The sequence below is a fragment of the Pogonomyrmex barbatus genome, unplaced genomic scaffold (genome assembly GCF_055798465.1).
Source record: "Pogonomyrmex barbatus isolate J1 unplaced genomic scaffold, ASM5579846v1 scaffold3, whole genome shotgun sequence".
Taxonomy (NCBI): domain Eukaryota; kingdom Metazoa; phylum Arthropoda; class Insecta; order Hymenoptera; family Formicidae; genus Pogonomyrmex; species Pogonomyrmex barbatus.
This window is the reverse complement of record NW_028297127.1, coordinates 2,705,750-2,722,346: the sequence shown is the minus strand read 5'-3', so window position 1 is coordinate 2,722,346 and position 16,597 is coordinate 2,705,750. Positions and strand designations below refer to the sequence as shown.

The following is a 16,597-nucleotide window of genomic DNA, read 5'->3' as shown; positions in this document are numbered from 1 at the left end:
AAGGGGTCCTCAGCCGCTTGTGCAGAGAATTTATGCGCCGACGGGTTGACCAACCTGGCATTTTTCGCGGCAACACGCACAACGACGACGCGTTACAGAAACGGCTAGAGGAGAGACTGCGTGCGGTCTGAGGTGATTCGGTTGAGTATTCGAGCTTTTTGGATACGACGTTGCAACGACCTAGGTGAGTTCCAGTTTTCTAGTGTACGTCGTTGAAGTCGCATATGTCGATGCTTTCGACGCGATTCGCGAGCAACTATAATTCCGAAGAAGAGGAAGACGGCACACCGGTGAACGCGTCGCCAACGCCGCCATCTTAAATCAAAGCAGCGTTCCCGCGGTCGATCTTCACGGCGATATTATTGTCGTCGCGTCCACGAGGTTCATCCTCGCCAGACGGAGATTCAACAAGTGAATTATACGCACAATGGATCTTTGTCGGCAGACGTTCGAACTCGCACTAAATTACGTTACGTCACGATTGTATTGTTCCGGCACAATTGCGTCCACGCGCCGGTGCGAGTCGTCAGTTACCTCCGCCCCGTCCCCTCCCCCGCGGCTTCCCGCGCAGTCCGCCGTTTTATTTACGCGCTACCGAGTGCATGTGATTGTAAGTGAAAACTTATTCTCTAGTAAAAACTCGTTCTATCTCTGTACGAGAGCGAGAATAACAATTCTTTACTGCGAAATGTTTTTACCTGCTCGTGTTTAATCTTGTTTACACGCTCATGTAAACTCAAGCGATCCCAATTCGTTTCTATCTTTGATATGTGCTCCGTCTTTATATAGACGACCTCCTAATTCGTGCCAAGGATAAAAGTTAACAAAGAAACTCATTTCTCACTTCTGTATTTGCAGTATATACAATGAGTAAGGTTAAGGAATCTCCCCCGACAGATAACGAAGCAGAAGAGGAATTCAGTGTGGAAAAAGTTTTGGACAGAAGAGTTGTAAAGGGAAAAGTAAGATTTCGATATTTTCTAATCTTTGATTATTAAGATAACTGTTATCTCAAAAGAATTGTTTATGTGAATTATAGGTGGAATATTTCTTAAAATGGAAAGGATATTCGAATGATGAGAACACATGGGAGCCAGAAGAGAATCTGGATTGTCCCGATTTAATTGCTCAATTTGAAGAGCAGCGGAAGAAGAAGGAGGCAGCTGCATCTGGAAAGCGGCATGAAGAAAAGGAACAAAAGAAACGAAAAAGCAATAATACACCGACGCCCACTCAGGCTAAGAAAAAGGCAGCAGTGGAAGAAAAGAAGCTGGAAGGTAAAGGGAAGCATCGACAATTTTTTTTTTTATCTTTTTAATACATTTAAAAAATGCATCTTTATAAAAATATAAGATTCGTATTTGCGAATGTATCTTTCATCTTACAGGATTTGACAGAAATTTAGAACCCGAGCGTATTATTGGTGCGACAGATTCTAGTGGCGAGCTAATGTTTTTAATGAAATGGAAAGGAACTGACGATGCAGATCTGGTACCTGCACGCATCGCTAACGAGAAGTGTCCACAGATTGTGATCAAATTTTACGAAGAACGACTCACGTGGCACAGCCCAGCCCACGACGATGAAAGCTCTGCAAAAGCTGACCCGGAGTAGCATCCAGCTTTCCTTCATGATTTATTTTTATCACTGCAAGATATTCCACTGTAATAATTACCTTATTACCTATTATTCTAGGTTATTTACAAGTTTTTCTAACGTTTGTAGGTGAAAAATAAACATATGACTTTTCCAAACCATATTAATACAGAACACATTGTAGGATAAACTGAAAGTTTTAAACAAGAAAAATATTACTATTGGTACAATTGTCATTACTTAATGGATAACATAATGTATTTTCAAAGTTGTAAAAACGTGAATTTTTCAATGATAACATGACTTATTAAGACGTTTCAAAATTAATATTTTATGTTCTAAATAGTGTTTAAATATGTATACTCATTAAAAGTATTTTTGTTTCTAAGTGGCATATGCTTATTCAAACTGCTTTTTTTTTTTATATATGCTAAAAAAATTATACACAATTGAAAGTTCATATATAAATTAGCTATCGTTTTAGCAGTGATGAACCTACTATATATATATATAAAAATTAATCGATCTGCGGATCTCAAATAAATATAAATTTAAAACAATAATATATAATATATACAATAAAATAATTTTAATACTTAATAAAATCGAAAAAGAATACGGGGAACAATTTACAACTTATGGGTACAGGATTAACCATCAATTCAATTAATCGATAAAAGACTGCTGATCATAATTGTAAATTCTGAAAATCAGAAAGAAATATTAAATCTATATTAATTTGCAATGGTAAATTCTCTCATGAGTTATTCCCTTTTCTGTTGCTGCATGTTACTGGAATACATTGTCAAATATAACATTACCCATTGCTAAAATGTATAAGGATAAATCGTGAAGGAATCACAATTATTGTGATGAAACTTTAATATAGTTCGTTAATTAATTTTATCTTAAAAATTAAAAATTTTTAATTTCGAATTGCAATATTACATTCTATTAACAGAATTACCTTAACTTTATCACAAAGAAAATATGTCTGCACCATAAACTATTGCACGTATAAACGATCAAATAAATATCGTAGTAATTAACACTTGTCTCAAAGAGAAATAAGTGCTTTTATATGATTAAATACAATTAAATGCGTGTTGTCCGTTTTCATATTGTTTATAGTATTGCCTTAGAATGAAAGAAACATCAGAAATTTATTGTATACAAATGTATAATTGTTTTTATGAAATGTGTTTATAACATATTTATCGTTTGAATTTTTTAACTCTGTTATTGTTCGATGATCGAGCGGATCTTCGCTTTTTGCCAAATGATCCCTTCAACCGCTGATGTCGTTTCACTTCCCAATCTATCTGTTTAGCACTAGCGCCATCACTGCTGTCGAAAACGTTACTGCCACCATGCTTTCCTTTCGTTTTACTTTGTTCCTCCAACATCTCGGCGAACTTTTCCGCAGATACGAATATATCGCTGTCAATTCCTCTTCCCTTTTTCTTGCCTTTATTCTTGGAATTTTTTACCTTCAACTTTTTATTCAAATCCAACATTAATTCGTTATCTAGACTCTCTTCATTCTCAGAACCAAATTCCATATCGCTCAGATCTTCGTTGTCTACATCCGCAAGATCGATATCACTTAAATTTTGTAGATCTTCATCACCTTCATTGAGATCAGATATATCTTCAGTAATATCATCATCTTCAGATTGATCGTCGTTCTCTTCATTTTCATCATCATCATCATCTTCATCATCATCTTCATTCTCATCTTCATCCTCATCTGAATCTTCATTCCTTTTTCCTAGAAATTATAAATATAGCTATAATAAAATATATTTGTCCCGACTTTCATAGCTATGAAATATCAAAGAAATCTTGGGCAAAGAAAATTATTTTGTCGCTTCTTATGTCAATAAAATTTTTTTATACGAATCTATTATGCGAAATTATTATGCGTAACGCGTTACCTTTATTTTTCTTAGACACGATATCCGCCGCAATATCTAAATCATCGAAATCTTGGCTACCGCCCATACGATCTAACATATCGTTGAACTCTTCACTGTTGACACTCTCTGCGTCTTCGTCATCTTCGTCACTTTCGTCTTCCTTCTTAATGCGTTTCTTCAACTCGTTCTTCTGCTTCAAATATTGATATAAAAATAATTCATCTACCGGTATTCGCTCCTCGCTTTCCTCGAGATATGCCGCGCTGTCAACTGGAAGGGATCGTACACCCTTAGGTGTATATCCAGCGCGCTGCGCTAAAGGATCGTTCTTCTTTTGAACTTTTTTTTCTTCCAACTTCTTCGGATTCTTAAAAACATAGCGGTCTAGGAAGCGAATCAATGTCAAATCCTCCAAAGGATCGCCTGTGTACTCAATCGATTTCCCTACGAATACAAATCCATAAATATCATTTCTGAGAAATGTGAACGATATATAAAATGTAAAATTTGTTACCTTGAATAATTTGATTCGCGAATAAAGCGACACTCGGATGGAAATGCCTAGACAGTGCTTCAAGTTCAGTATCGAGTCCTTTGCCTGCCCCTGCATAAAGTGGATTTCGACAGAAGGGATCGTACGACTTTACATCTTGCGCTTCAACTTTCACATCGGTCTCTTTTTTTACGTCAAGCTTTTCCGACGCGATATCTTCACCGACCGTGATGTTTGATAACATAATAGTGTTTTCTTCTTTCACTTTATTGTTTACTTCTGCTTCATTCTCTATTACATGAATGTCCTCCGTTTCCGATGAGCTGTCATTTATCTCGTATATGTCTTTTTCGATTTTGATAGGCTTATGCGATTTAAACAACATGTGTCGCAGATCTTTGCGTCCTTGAAGAATCTTTGAAACCACGTATAGCATGGCACAAGCCACATTCGAGGGAAAATAGCACGTAATTTGCAAAATTCTTTTGATAAAGGCATATAAACGTAATATACTGTGATCACTTTGAAGGACTCTGTACAATAAGTTAAGAAACACCGCGTGTCTATTTGTCACTCCTATCTGCCGATCGAATAGTTTTTTATAAAAGGCTGAATAAAATCGACTCGTCTGAGACTCATCTTTGCCTGTTATCTAAAAAAAGTCATTGCTTTTTTTTACAAATTGAAAACACAAATATCCGAAATCACAAATATCCAATATTACAGTAAATGTTACTCCTTAATACTTACTTGATGTAATAAACTAAGTGCATTGAGCGAAACATTAAACGATCCTAGATGTACAACTTTGTAAATGGAATCAATGTGTTCGTTTATTATTTTCGAATCTATCTTAGCAAAAGGATATGCTCTATTAACACCCATTAGAATTGCTGCCATCATTCTACTGTCGGGTTCGCCTTTTTTTAAACATGCTTTGAAAAATGCAAAATATACTTCAATCAGTGTAGCAGCTATCTCCTCATCATTTCGATTCAAGACATATTGCGCCAACAGACATATAGCATAATACTGAGTACGTTGGGACACATTTTTCCTGAATAACAGCTTCTCAACTTCGCGCAGAACTATGAGTTTCATGTTTGGATGCTCATGCAACAATTTATTAATACAAAACACAGCTTTGGATCCGACTTTACTGCTCGGGTCGCCAATTTTATTCACGAGCAATTCCAATAGCTTATGTTCCTGTTCAGCATTGCTTATCAGCAAATCGGTCATTGTACATATGGCTTTCTCCCTGTTTGTGTCTACTGTATCTGAGGCCACTGCAGACAGATTCAGAACGAAACGTTCGTATTGCTCACGTAGCTGGTCTTCAAAATACCAATGCGCCAACAATTTGTTCCTGGCAGCATTTGTTTTAATGATGGGATCCGATTCAGTCTTTATATCAAGTCTATCCAGATCCTGTTCCTCCAGTTTCAACAGCTTGAACTTAGGATGCAGTAGATCAGTCAGAAAGAGTTCCTTCAACGATGCGATGACCATGGCACATTGATTATGCTTGGCGCCTCGTACCTGAGACACCAAAGATACAAGCCGACCAAGATTGCATTTCGGATTGTCCTGCACCAGCACTATGTTGGCGGCTACCTTGTCCGATGTGGTACCCCGTTGCAACGCCATTTTCAACCATTTCATCTCCGAATCGTGCGATTTGGATTGTTTCAACTGAAAGGCGGCGGTTTCCGCGTCCAGGTACTTCTTACCTTCATCCCGTAGATGCAAAACATCTGCCTCAGATTTCGAGTGTTTGCAAGGTCCTTCTATCTTCTGATATTCCTCATACCACTTCCGACTATGTGTAATTTCGCCAATGGTGAAATCATTAAATTTTTTCATCATCTGAAATCAATTCTAAAGTAATTTTCATGACAGACATTTTCATGACAAAAATATAAAATATATAAATTTAAATATATATATATATATATTCAAGCAAATAACGCAAAATTTTAAGATATTTTGTAAAATAATACTCGCAATTGTTATTATTGATTAAAAAAATATAGTCACATGGTCCAGTGCTTACATTGTAATTAACCTCAAAATCATTGACAAATCCACTAACCAGATACCGACTGCATTCAAGAGGTTGACATGTGTCTCTTGAAACCACAGCTTGAAACGGATGAAAATTACAAAAGTGGAGAAATTCACTAGACTATCTGCGACTTCATAGGCCTAGGACAATGAAAAAGTACAGACAATAGAAATAGGGAACAGGCAACAGATTTCGACCAATCAGAAATATTCTTCACAACTGATTCGAAATCTGTTACCTGTTCCCTATTCCCTGTTCCTGTATCTTTTTATTATGTCCCAGATTTAAGATTTGATTAAAATAAAAAGAGTTGATAAGTAAAGAAAAGAAAATTACAAAGTTGAAATTCTCCCATGTTCTTTTTACAAAACATGTTTGAAATATGTTCGAAAATTTTAATTAATGTGTAAAGTAATCTTTAATTGTTTAGTAATCAGAACAAAATTTCTCAATATCTTTACAATTAAATGCTACTATGCCCATCTTTTAAAATTTTGTAACGTAACCTTGCATGATTGTAATGGAAAAAAGAAACATCAATTTTGAAAAGAAAATATTTTAATATTTAATATTTATTAATTATGCACTATAAACTTATTAATATACAGATATTTTATAAATGATTAAGTATATGCCATGAATTTTGAATATTTTTTTCAAAATTGATATTCTCTTTTTATATTCTAATCATGCTACATGCTTCTTAAAAAAGCATGGCTTCCAATGCTAATTTTTTTCACATATTGAAAATGGCTAATTATAAAAAACCGCCCAACCAAATCGATCTACATTTTTATATCCGTATATTTTTATGATATATTGAAAATTTATTTATTGAAATTATTTTATTGCATTTATTGAAAAACAAGTATGCGAGCTTATAGCGTAAGGTAAATAAAGTAAAGCGAAGATATTCGACGATAATTTTAGAAGTTTCATACATTTTATTTTTATATTCTTAAATTCATTGGAAAATATATACGATTACTTGACAAGTAACCTATGTCATATTAATTTGTCTCGTTAAAGTGATATATGTACAATTTCGTATCATATAATGTATGCCATCACGCATCTCTCTGAGTTTTCAACTTAACAATGTCATCCAGAGTTGCTATATTACACATAAAAGTACAGAGTATATACTCTTACATCACAGATCCATTTTACTTTGCGAAACGTAGAGCATTTCTGACTAACATAGAAGTTTAAATTGTTCCCGAAGCAATTAAATCTAATTTTTTTTATTTTTACGAATTTGTTTAATTTAAATTGCATAGAAATAAAATTATAAATATTAATCACTTTCGAACTTTAAAAACCTGGTTTCATCAAAAAGGCTGATAATTATTGAGTTAATGACACTAGAATTAAATGAAAGATGGTAGCCAAAAATAAGAAAGTTAGAATAAGTGATGTTCATTTCATCTTTTTGATTGCGCAAAGTCAAAAAAACAACTCGTGTTAAATGACACGAATACAATCAAAAATTATTAGTAATGTGACTAGACCGAAAATAAATTAATTTCTGAGATGGAATCAACTTGACAGGAACATTGAGAAATTACTTGCCTAAATCAGTATTATTATAATCTCTAAATTTTCCCTGAATTTGTATTATAATGCAAATAAATACGCTTATATGTCTCTCGATACGTGACGTTCACGTTTTGCTCTAAGCGATATAGAAAACCTTTAAATTGTAGCTTAATAAACATGCAATTCTGCATAATAACACATAATTAGTAGCGTATAAATTTTATAATATACTTTTTAGAAAAATTAAAAGATAAGAAAAAAAGATCTAATTATTTAATCCTCGATGTCTTCTTTTCATTCTTGCATACGGTCCGATTTCAGGATCCATCACGAAGTCGTACAGAACAGAAACCCACGAATTGTGTTGTGGCAAGTTATCATAAAATTCTGCAGCTATACGTTTAACCTGCATAAAATAATGAATTATATTGCTGTGTAATAATCCGTATCCAAGCTCATCTCTCCGACATACTTCTGGTAATCTCGAACCAGGCACTGCAGGAAAGTCATGGTGCTCGTTGTGATACCCAACATTGAAGGTGATGAAATTTAAAGGACCGTAATAACTATATGTTTCAAAGCCTTTTCTGTACATATAATGCTCTGATATAAAGTGTCCTGCCACAGGATGCAATCCCATTGCCATGAAGGAACCAATAAGCAAGTAAAACAGTACTTTACCACCTGAAATCACATCTCTTTTATGTAACTCAATTTCATCATTTCTGTCAGCGTTATTGATGTTAATTATACATTGATTCTCTTTGCAAATTTGAAAACTTACCGAAAAAGTACCACAGACAACCATCAAATACCAACTGTATGACTAAATTGATGTATTCTAAAGAAGTTGGTACTTTCGGATATGTTACAAGAGGTCGGAATGCATAGAAAAATGGCTGCAATAGTATCCAACAAAACTTCCCGAAAGTTGTACAAAATAATTTCGCCTCTAATAATGTTGGCAAATCCGTATCTAATTTTTCATCTCCCTGATACTGAAGACACAGTAGAAATAAACTTCGTAAATATAATTGAAAAAATAATATATGCTTACTAAATGATGAAACAGATTTTTACTATTTCTCATGATACTTACACGATGATGTTCGAGATGATACTTTTTAAAACTGATAGATATCGGTATTCCTATTGGCAGATTTGCGAAGAAGCCAAATAGTCGATTAGCCATAGGCCTGGCATGTCCAAAAGCAAGATTATGAGATATCTCATGTATTGCTGCAAAGTACAAAACATAGATTAGCACAAATGTACTAGAAATGTTAATGCAAAAATTAGCATTTGTGCATAATGCTTGATAAAATGCAATTTTACTATGTTAATGAATTAAATACATACCAAGCATAAGAGAGTGATTTATTACACCTCCGAAACAGTACGCTAACAACAAGAGTTTTGGATAGCTCAAATCTTTGACAATAAAAAATGATAAGAACTGCACTAATACCATCCCTGTGACAATCCATTTGAAATTTGGATCATATCCAAACAACCGTTTAATTTGTGGATATTTTTCTGAAAATAATTGTTTGTAATAAAAAATTTAAAAAATGATGATTAGATAAACTACCCGATTAAAAGATTTTTTATCTTTTAATTGTTCGCAACATTATTATAGACTTTACAAAAATTACTATAATACAAAAAATATAAAGTATATTCACTTCAAAAACAGATAATAACAGATTTACCAAAAATATATTTTAATAAGTTTATCTAATATCATCTTTTAATATGTACATGACAGAGATTTAGCAAATAATAATAGAAATAAGTAATTACAATAAATCAACTTCAAAGTAGACTTCAAAAATAGACTTCACATTTTACATATTAATGAATTAAAGATATATTTATAAACTAAATTAATGTTTCATAATATTACAGTATGAATAATAAAGTATTATTTTTCCACAAAAACATTGGATGAATCAGGGTAAAAGATTTTCAGAATAGACGTGGTTGAATGTATTTGTCAATGTAAATTAACTTTAATCTAAATTCAAGTTATTCTCTTTTTTTCCGATTCTTAGAATCTTAGGAAAAAAGATGAAAAGCAAGTTGAACCCAAATTAAAGTTAATTCACATAGAGATAATAATTCGGTTATATAATTAAGGAATCTTCCAAGAATATAAATATTTAATATCTATATTGAAAGTAAATATCAGTGATGATCATCTAATCTCTTCTCGTTTTCCACTTGTCATACCTAGAATTATTTTACGCCGTGAAGCGTGCGGCTCCTCCGTGTAGATCCATTCGAAATCCGTCCTTGAAACCCGCTGGCCCATTCTTCTCTCGTCTGAGATTTCTCGTTACAGAAGGCAACAGAAATCAATCCTTATGACGCCTAAAGCCGAGTGGCATCGCCGGCAACGGCAAGATGTGGACACACGCTACGCATATACACGCCCTTGAGTTCACGATTTCGTTCACATTACCTGATACTGCCGATCTTTTTTTTTTCTTATACACGCAGTTACGTTATACAGGGTGTTCTCGTCTCGCCGGATAACGGCCTATTAGTCATACATTTCGCCTTTTGAATATGGAGTCAGTCCCCTCTAACCCTTCATCCCGGAATGAATTATGCTTTGATTGAAAAAATGAATAAGCTCGCAGATTTTAAATTGAATATTTACAGTTTTTTCGTCGGAATAAACTCGAGAGAGAGAGAGAGAGAGAGAGAGAGAGAGAGAAAAAGAGAAATTGGAAAGCGGAATTATATCTATTTACATCGAAGATTGGTTAAATTGTCGAAGCCGGTCGATCTCTCATTAGATCTACAACCGGTTCTCTCTTCCTTCTCTTGATTTATTCTCTCAATGCATCCGAGTGTCTTGAAAAGTCATTCGATGATTCCGGAACATTCTATATGTGAAATCATGTAGAGGGTTACAAAGAACGATAGGCCGTAATCATGCGACACATGATATGATACACGCGCGGAGAATTATCTTCTCTTGCGAGACAGCTGTGCGGATATTTACCTCTTTGCGAACGCACAGTAAAAAAAAAATTATATAAAAAATGATTACGTGTGCGATAAGCAATCCCCTCTCTCGGAGATGTATTCGAGAAAACATTCTCTCTCCCCTCTTTCCCTCTCTCCCTCGCCCTATCTCTATGTTTTTTGTGATTTAAGATTTCTGAGATGAGAAAATAAGAGAGAAAAATGAAAAAAAATGAGTAAATAAGAGAGAGAGAAAGGAGAGAAATAGTCGTTAAATATTTATTACTTGCACATGGCAACGCGATTTTGCGTGTGTTGTATCATCAATGTGTGGTGGTGAATTTCATTTATAATTCTTGATCATAGATGCAGGAAAGATTGTTCATAAATGAGTCAGATGTAATAATGAAAAAAGAGATAGAGATATTCCAGATCATTTCTCTCTCTCTCTCTCTCTCTCTCTCTCTCTCTCTTGCAATTAAAAAAAAAATGAGAGAGCAAGAAACTTATATTTATTTTTAGCAATGTAAATTAATTTTAATCTTGATTTAATTTATTTTTTTATCTTTTTTATTTGGAAGGTTTAAAATTTATCTCTTTATAATTTTTATAATAAAAACAATAAAAATAAATTAAAGATGAAATTAAAATTAATTAACACAGATAAAAATGAATATTAAATAGCTTCATTGTTTTTACTCAAGTAAATCCTTTCCTTTTATGGTGTAGATTATAGAGTTGATGCAGAATAATGAAATTTAAATGGTCACTTTTGATCACGTGATCTATTTTGATGCTGAAAATGGGCGTCAAGCGTCAACATGAAAAAGCACCTTAAAGCGCAAAAAGTTTGAGATGGTGCAATTATGAGAAACATAATCAGAACAGACTCATTACAGAAAAACATAACGTTGAGTGGCGTGCCGCTATTTTTATTTAACGGAAAAACACTTCAAAGTTTGATAATATTTATTTAATCAGAATAAAACATGCCGAAAGTACGACGAAGCAAGAAACCGCCTCCAGATGGTTGGGAGTTAATCGAACCGACTTTGGAGGAATTGGAACAGAAGATGCGCGAAGGTGAGTTTGCTTTTCGTGAGGTTAGATTGGTTGTTTCATCTAAAGAATATTTTAAAACGCGAAATCTTACAGCTGAAACGGAGCCTCACGAAGGCAAAAGAAAGCAGGAATCTTTGTGGCCGATATTTAAAATCCATCATCAGAAATCTCGATATATTTATGATTTATTCTACAGAAGAAAGGCGATCAGTCGTGGTAAGTGTTACTTCGCTATCTTTAAAGATTCATTAAAAAAGAAGAATATCTGATTTCATGTTCTCTTTTCTTGCTTCAGAGTTGTACGACTACTGTCTGAACGAAAATATTGCAGACAAAAACTTGATTGCTAAATGGAAAAAGGTTGGCTATGAAAATTTATGTTGTCTACGTTGCATTCAAACAAGAGATACGAATTTCGGCACCAACTGTATCTGCAGAGTACCAAAGGGTAAACTCGAGGAAGGTCGAATAGTGGAATGTATACATTGTGGCTGCAGAGGATGTTCGGGTTGAATGCGACATCTTTCTGCGTAAGGCACTTTATTGCTAGAATTACATTGTGCGTCTTGTATTTTGTGATAAAGCTTACATCTTTTTACTCGATCGCCAGGTGCCACTTATTGCGCTCTGTAAATCGAGCGGCAAGATACAGCGGAGTTTGTACGCGCCAGTCATATGTAACACATTTGTTTTCAGATTCAATATTCACTCGCAACACGTGAACATTTTTCCGGAAGGCAGAGATTGTAATGTGTGTAGCGGAATGCATTCTCGGCAGACGCATCAATTTCTCATCACCATCCATGAAGATTTTGCCTTGAGCCGTAATCATTAGCGACGCTGCTCTCTTTAAAGTGTCGTTTTTACCTTGCGGATCGTAAACTAATGCAATACCTTCGTCGTCGCTTCCTTCTTGCGGAATTTCTAAAAACTGTACGATAGGTAAATTTAAAGCATAAAATATAAATAATAAAACCACTTTGCTTATAATTACCTTGAATTCAATTATGTGATTTGCATCAAATTGAGAATCTTGTGAGAATAATGTACTTATGGCATCCGTAACTTTTGCAGCAATTTTACCATTATTAGTGATCAAATAATCCTTGTTATTTAATTCCCAGCCTATAAAATTATTGTAAATGATTTTTATTATTATTACATCGATATTTCACATGAAAACATGAAGCATTTTCTAAACTCTCCTTTTCCCAATATCATATCGTTAGATCAAATTATAATATTTAAATATCGTAGAAAAGTTTTATTTTTAATCCAAAGATAATTTCTTTTTTTTTTTGCATACTGTACGATGGTATAGAAGTCCGTGCGACGTGATGTATGCTCCTTGCAACGTTGTCCGCTTGTATTCTAACTCTGAGTGTAATTGGTTCATCAATAGGTATATTTCTGATAAAGCAAAAGGTTTCAGATCCTTTGTACACCGTTTCAAATTTGCTCGATGTTGGATCGAGAATCTCCCCGTTAGCTTTCTCCACGATGAACGTCTGTTCCTCGGCGATATATTCCGGATTAGTTACGTGCCATTTAACAAACAAGCCCGCTGGTCTCTCTTCAATGCTCATTATGTGAACGGGTACTGTACGAGAGATGCAGCCAAATCTCGATATTTGCTCCATGATCTCTTCCTTGTACGAGTTCAATGGACGATCGAAGTTTATATTTGGAAGCTCTTCGGAGTATGGCACTGCCGGAATCCTGGAAAATGATGTATCATTTAATTTCCAAGATGATCTCGATTTTTCTCTTGCAATCGTAATGTTCTCACCTGCCTATGTCATTACTCGCAAAAATAATCTTTCCAAACTCATTCGCGCTATATCGCTGTGGTTGCTGCAGAATATCTTTGCTCATCGATATGATATTCTGTGCGTTTCGCATCTGTGCCTCCACCTCCTTTCTACAAGCTCTTAATGGTATCAAACTCTCCTGCTTGTGAATTTCTGCTTCCAATATCAGTTGTTCACGTCTCTTATTAATCTCATTGCATACATCATCTAACAAAGATTGAAACGTCTCGTCTATATCCTTCAACGTTCTCATCATGCTATTTTCTATCTGACAAAACAATTTTTTTGTATTAATGAGGATCATCATGCATAAGAACAAGTAACAATTTTAATGGAATTAAATCAGTGAACTTTAAGAATGATATTTACCTGCTGATCAGCACTATCAAGATCTTTCAATTGATAATCCAATTTTGTTATGTATTCCTGTGCGGATTGGATGATGCCTTTAACATTTTCTTCCACATTACGTGGTAATGCTTCTCCTTTCTGAATGAACGTACCCTCTGTATCGATACATGGAACGTCTGTATTCCAATTTTTATCACGATCTTGCTCATACTGATTTAATTTCTTTAATGCATATGTTAATCTTGTCAGAAGTTCTTCCTTCTTCGTTTTTTCATTACCATTATCGAATATCACAGAATTCTTACTAGAAATATTTGGCGTTAACGGTTTTATCATGTAACTATGTAATAATTCATGATTGTCAACTTGGTCTATCTCCAATTTATCTGACAACTTTTGATTGGTCAGTGCTTCCAGGATTCGTTCCATATCTGGAAAAATAATCAAATTTGGATTAATAAATAATTAATGATGATAATTCAAATATATGTTCGCTTTAAATTCTTTGTATTAATTACAGATATTGCTTGATTAAATTGTGCCAAGAATATTTTGCGTTGCAATCACTAGTGTCAGCTTGAATTTCTTTCTCAGCAAAGGTTTGCGTTTGTTGATTGTTTAATATCAAGTATTTCTTCGATCTCTTTTCTAAATATTTCACATGATCTCGCGGTTTAGCAACTGTTTCATTATTGCCAATTTGAGCTTCGTTCTCGTTCTCGTTACAATTCTTGTTTGGTGCTAGCAATATGCCATTCCAGTAATCTGGATCACTACAATTATGTAAAGAGGCTTGCGTACTCATCCCTATAATTTGCCAAGAATATTTAATGCGCATCTTGTATATATTCCTATTATGATCCTCTACATCACTATTATTTAATAAATCTTGCAATAGACTGTACGACGTCTGTGTACTAGTTCCAATAACTTGCCAGGAATATTTTATTTTACAATCGTAAGGGTTTCTACCATTCTTCCCAATAATTTTTGTTTCACATATACTGTCACGTTCTTCTCTTTGAGAAGGCAGTATCCAATTATTTATTTCACATGAGTATTTAATATCATGTGCAGCTTTAGCCTTGTTTTCCATCACATTTTTTTCCTTAGTAAAACCATAATTCTGAATTTTGGTTAAGCTATAATCATCAGTAAAAGACCAATTCGTGTTAGTCGACTTCAAATGGGATTGTGTGAAATGTGAGAAGTCATTTCTTGGAATGTCATTTTCATAATGTAAAACGTTTATTTCATATTCGCTGTTAGTGGGATGCAAGTGATTTGACGTTACGCTTGATAACGATTCCTTCCTTTTTACAATATTTGCAAAAGTTTTCTTATTTTTAATCTTTAGACTTGACACTGATAGTGGCAATACTGTCGAGATACTGTTTACAATATCGTGAAATGATTGACTTTCTGAAGATACAGCTGATTTACTCATAACGCTACTAATTGGTGCTTCTATTTTTGGCAAGACTGCAATCATATTTCTACGTTTTATCTGGTTCTCTTTCATCCGCGACAGATCACACTTCCTTGACAATTCTATTGATCTTGAGCTCGCCTTGTGCAGATCTTGGTCATTTGCTGATGACTCAAATTGTGTGAACGTTGTATTAGGAAAGCATAACATGTTATCCTTCTTCTTGCGAGATAGTCGCTTCGATGAGCAAGACGTAGTATATTTCGTACTTTGATTCTTGCATTTCCAGCGGCCGAGTTTTTTTACCTACGGTTTCAGAGAGAAAGAAACTGATGCTTTAAAAAAGATCTCGCTGAGATCACTCAAAGACATGTGATAGGGAAAAGAAAAGTATATTTTTCACAGTATACAGATTTTGATTGACCTCTGGTGAATTCTTTGGATCATATAATGTATGCAACGGTGTTTCTGAGAACAACAATGCGGGATTGTTTTTGTAGTTCGGTACCCTCAAAATCGCAGGTTTGTACTCCAAGTAGGAGATATTAAAGCTCTGTTTGGGAGGTACGGGTTTTACAACGGGAATCATCACGTTCCTGGTATGCAGCATTACATCTGGCGAGATCGTTTTTTTCTGAGGTTTAGCACATTCTGCATGACTGCTTTTCGCAGTCGAATCTCCCATGCTAAACACTTCTGCAGTAAAGCGTATTACACGTATCACATACAAGGAATGTTTCTTATATACATGAATGTTCTCTTTCAGCACGTATCTTTCTCAATTGTAACCTATAAACTCGAACTCGTCTTTTTCAAGTCGAGAATTAAATGTAGAATCGAGGCAGAGAATTATCTTCGCGCTCTTCGCGACACACGTCGCATTTTGCGAACGTGAATTCAAAATATGCACGCTGCGAGAAGCAAAAAAAAGCATATCTGTACAAAGTATGAAATTTGACGACGTACTTTGTTATACTTAAATTGATGCATTATAAGCGATGTTATTTTATTAATAAATAATTATTTCGATATTTTACAAATTCAACGTGTTTTATGAATGATTCATGTTGAAAGGAAGAAAGAGATAGAGGAAAGGATGTGTCAATATGCTGGTACATTTTTGAGATATAATACTCACAGAATTAGATTAACTTGGAGATAATTAAAACCGGAAATCTGGCAAGAATGGGCGAGACACGCGAGAAATTTGGAGGACGGATGATTTTGCCGAAAGATTATAACATTTGAAACGCACGGGTGGATCTTCACAGGCGATGCATCTTGACACACTGAATCGTTCTAAATATAACCAAGGCGGTCGTGGCATCATGCTTCGGAACGAAAAGTGACGAA

At 34.4% G+C, this 16,597-nt stretch overlaps 6 protein-coding genes across 13 annotated transcripts; 2 read left to right on the top strand and 4 right to left on the bottom strand.

Annotated features, from left to right (window-relative positions):
- The first annotated feature begins 32 nt into the window (after window positions 1–32).
- On the top strand, window positions 33–1,984 carry LOC105430650 (chromobox protein homolog 5). Of its 3 annotated transcripts, none has more exons than XM_089079002.1 (4): window positions 33–184; window positions 859–962; window positions 1,040–1,284; window positions 1,389–1,984. In XM_089079002.1, exons 2-4 carry the CDS (start codon window positions 867–869, stop codon window positions 1,612–1,614), a joined length of 567 nt encoding a protein of 188 aa, XP_088935128.1. In that variant the 5' UTR covers window positions 33–184; window positions 859–866; the 3' UTR covers window positions 1,615–1,984. The 3 variants fall into 3 exon arrangements, with proteins under 3 accessions (XP_088935128.1, XP_011642614.1, XP_088935130.1); XM_011644312.3 differs by having other exon boundaries at window positions 36–184; window positions 1,040–1,277; window positions 1,388–1,984; XM_089079004.1 differs by lacking the exon at window positions 33–184 and adding an exon at window positions 340–610.
- Window positions 1,985–2,497: 513 nt separating this feature from the next.
- Noc1 (Nucleolar complex protein 1) lies at window positions 2,498–6,220 on the bottom strand. 3 transcript variants are annotated; one of them, XM_011644308.3, is made up of 5 exons: window positions 6,065–6,220; window positions 4,759–5,877; window positions 4,030–4,660; window positions 3,534–3,959; window positions 2,498–3,367 (listed from the first exon to the last, which is right to left on the bottom strand). In XM_011644308.3, exons 2-5 carry the CDS (start codon window positions 5,875–5,877, stop codon window positions 2,811–2,813), a joined length of 2,733 nt encoding a protein of 910 aa, XP_011642610.2. In that variant the 5' UTR covers window positions 6,065–6,220; the 3' UTR covers window positions 2,498–2,810. The 3 variants fall into 3 exon arrangements, with proteins under 3 accessions (XP_011642610.2, XP_088935126.1, XP_088935127.1); XM_089079000.1 differs by having other exon boundaries at window positions 4,759–5,889; window positions 6,065–6,130; XM_089079001.1 differs by having other exon boundaries at window positions 6,016–6,098.
- Window positions 6,221–7,000: 780 nt separating this feature from the next.
- On the bottom strand, window positions 7,001–10,773 carry ifc (delta4-sphingolipid-FADS-like protein ifc). 3 transcript variants are annotated; one of them, XM_011644306.3, is made up of 7 exons: window positions 10,629–10,773; window positions 9,848–10,034; window positions 8,975–9,151; window positions 8,715–8,854; window positions 8,400–8,613; window positions 8,088–8,299; window positions 7,001–8,021 (listed from the first exon to the last, which is right to left on the bottom strand). In XM_011644306.3, the coding sequence occupies exons 2-7, from the start codon at window positions 9,927–9,929 to the stop codon at window positions 7,881–7,883; spliced, it is 966 nt and encodes a 321-aa protein (XP_011642608.2). In that variant the 5' UTR covers window positions 9,930–10,034; window positions 10,629–10,773; the 3' UTR covers window positions 7,001–7,880. The 3 variants fall into 3 exon arrangements, with proteins under 3 accessions (XP_011642608.2, XP_011642609.2, XP_011642607.2); XM_011644307.3 differs by having other exon boundaries at window positions 10,677–10,699; XM_011644305.3 differs by lacking the exon at window positions 10,629–10,773 and adding an exon at window positions 10,375–10,604.
- Window positions 10,774–11,446: 673 nt separating this feature from the next.
- l(1)10Bb (BUD31-like protein) lies at window positions 11,447–12,835 on the top strand. The gene is made up of 4 exons (XM_011644302.3): window positions 11,447–11,674; window positions 11,747–11,869; window positions 11,949–12,183; window positions 12,350–12,835. Exons 1-3 carry the CDS (start codon window positions 11,581–11,583, stop codon window positions 12,164–12,166), a joined length of 435 nt encoding a protein of 144 aa, XP_011642604.1. The 5' UTR covers window positions 11,447–11,580; the 3' UTR covers window positions 12,167–12,183; window positions 12,350–12,835.
- Window positions 12,177–16,523, bottom strand: LOC105430647 (cytokine receptor-like factor 3). Of its 2 annotated transcripts, XM_089080332.1 has the most exons (6): window positions 16,383–16,523; window positions 13,834–14,246; window positions 13,443–13,732; window positions 12,960–13,372; window positions 12,648–12,778; window positions 12,177–12,584 (listed from the first exon to the last, which is right to left on the bottom strand). In XM_089080332.1, the coding sequence occupies exons 2-6, from the start codon at window positions 14,242–14,244 to the stop codon at window positions 12,249–12,251; spliced, it is 1,581 nt and encodes a 526-aa protein (XP_088936458.1). In that variant the 5' UTR covers window positions 14,245–14,246; window positions 16,383–16,523; the 3' UTR covers window positions 12,177–12,248. The 2 variants fall into 2 exon arrangements, with proteins under 2 accessions (XP_088936458.1, XP_088936457.1); XM_089080331.1 differs by lacking the exon at window positions 16,383–16,523 and adding an exon at window positions 14,334–14,475 and having other exon boundaries at window positions 12,177–12,778.
- LOC148935922 (uncharacterized) lies at window positions 14,330–16,523 on the bottom strand. The gene is made up of 3 exons (XM_089080337.1): window positions 16,383–16,523; window positions 15,669–16,155; window positions 14,330–15,550 (listed from the first exon to the last, which is right to left on the bottom strand). The coding sequence occupies exons 2-3, from the start codon at window positions 15,927–15,929 to the stop codon at window positions 14,330–14,332; spliced, it is 1,482 nt and encodes a 493-aa protein (XP_088936463.1). The 5' UTR covers window positions 15,930–16,155; window positions 16,383–16,523.
- Window positions 16,524–16,597: the final 74 nt, after the last annotated feature.

Coding starts and splice junctions, on each gene's coding strand:
- Noc1 (XM_011644308.3), bottom strand. CDS start 5,877: ATGATGAAAAAATTTAATGATTTCACCATTGGCGAAATTACACATAGT. Junction 3,960..4,029: donor CGCGAATCAAATTATTCAAG/GTAACAAATTTT, acceptor TTGTATTCGTAG/GGAAATCGATTGAGTACACA. Junction 3,368..3,533: donor CGTGTCTAAGAAAAATAAAG/GTAACGCGTTAC, acceptor TATAATTTCTAG/GAAAAAGGAATGAAGATTCA.
- LOC105430647 (XM_089080331.1), bottom strand. CDS start 14,244: ATGGAACGAATCCTGGAAGCACTGACCAATCAAAAGTTGTCAGATAAA. Junction 13,733..13,833: donor TTGATAGTGCTGATCAGCAG/GTAAATATCATT, acceptor TTGTTTTGTCAG/ATAGAAAATAGCATGATGAG. Junction 13,373..13,442: donor GCGAGTAATGACATAGGCAG/GTGAGAACATTA, acceptor ATCATTTTCCAG/GATTCCGGCAGTGCCATACT.
- LOC148935922 (XM_089080337.1), bottom strand. CDS start 15,929: ATGGGAGATTCGACTGCGAAAAGCAGTCATGCAGAATGTGCTAAACCT. Junction 15,551..15,668: donor ATCCAAAGAATTCACCAGAG/GTCAATCAAAAT, acceptor CTGAAACCGTAG/GTAAAAAAACTCGGCCGCTG.
- LOC105430650 (XM_089079002.1), top strand. CDS start 867: ATGAGTAAGGTTAAGGAATCTCCCCCGACAGATAACGAAGCAGAAGAG. Junction 963..1,039: donor GAAGAGTTGTAAAGGGAAAA/GTAAGATTTCGA, acceptor TGTGAATTATAG/GTGGAATATTTCTTAAAATG. Junction 1,285..1,388: donor AAGAAGCTGGAAGGTAAAGG/GAAGCATCGACA, acceptor TCATCTTACAGG/ATTTGACAGAAATTTAGAAC.
- ifc (XM_011644306.3), bottom strand. CDS start 9,929: ATGGGCCAGCGGGTTTCAAGGACGGATTTCGAATGGATCTACACGGAG. Junction 8,614..8,714: donor ATCATCTCGAACATCATCGT/GTAAGTATCATG, acceptor CTGTGTCTTCAG/TATCAGGGAGATGAAAAATT. Junction 8,300..8,399: donor TTGTCTGTGGTACTTTTTCG/GTAAGTTTTCAA, acceptor ATGTGATTTCAG/GTGGTAAAGTACTGTTTTAC.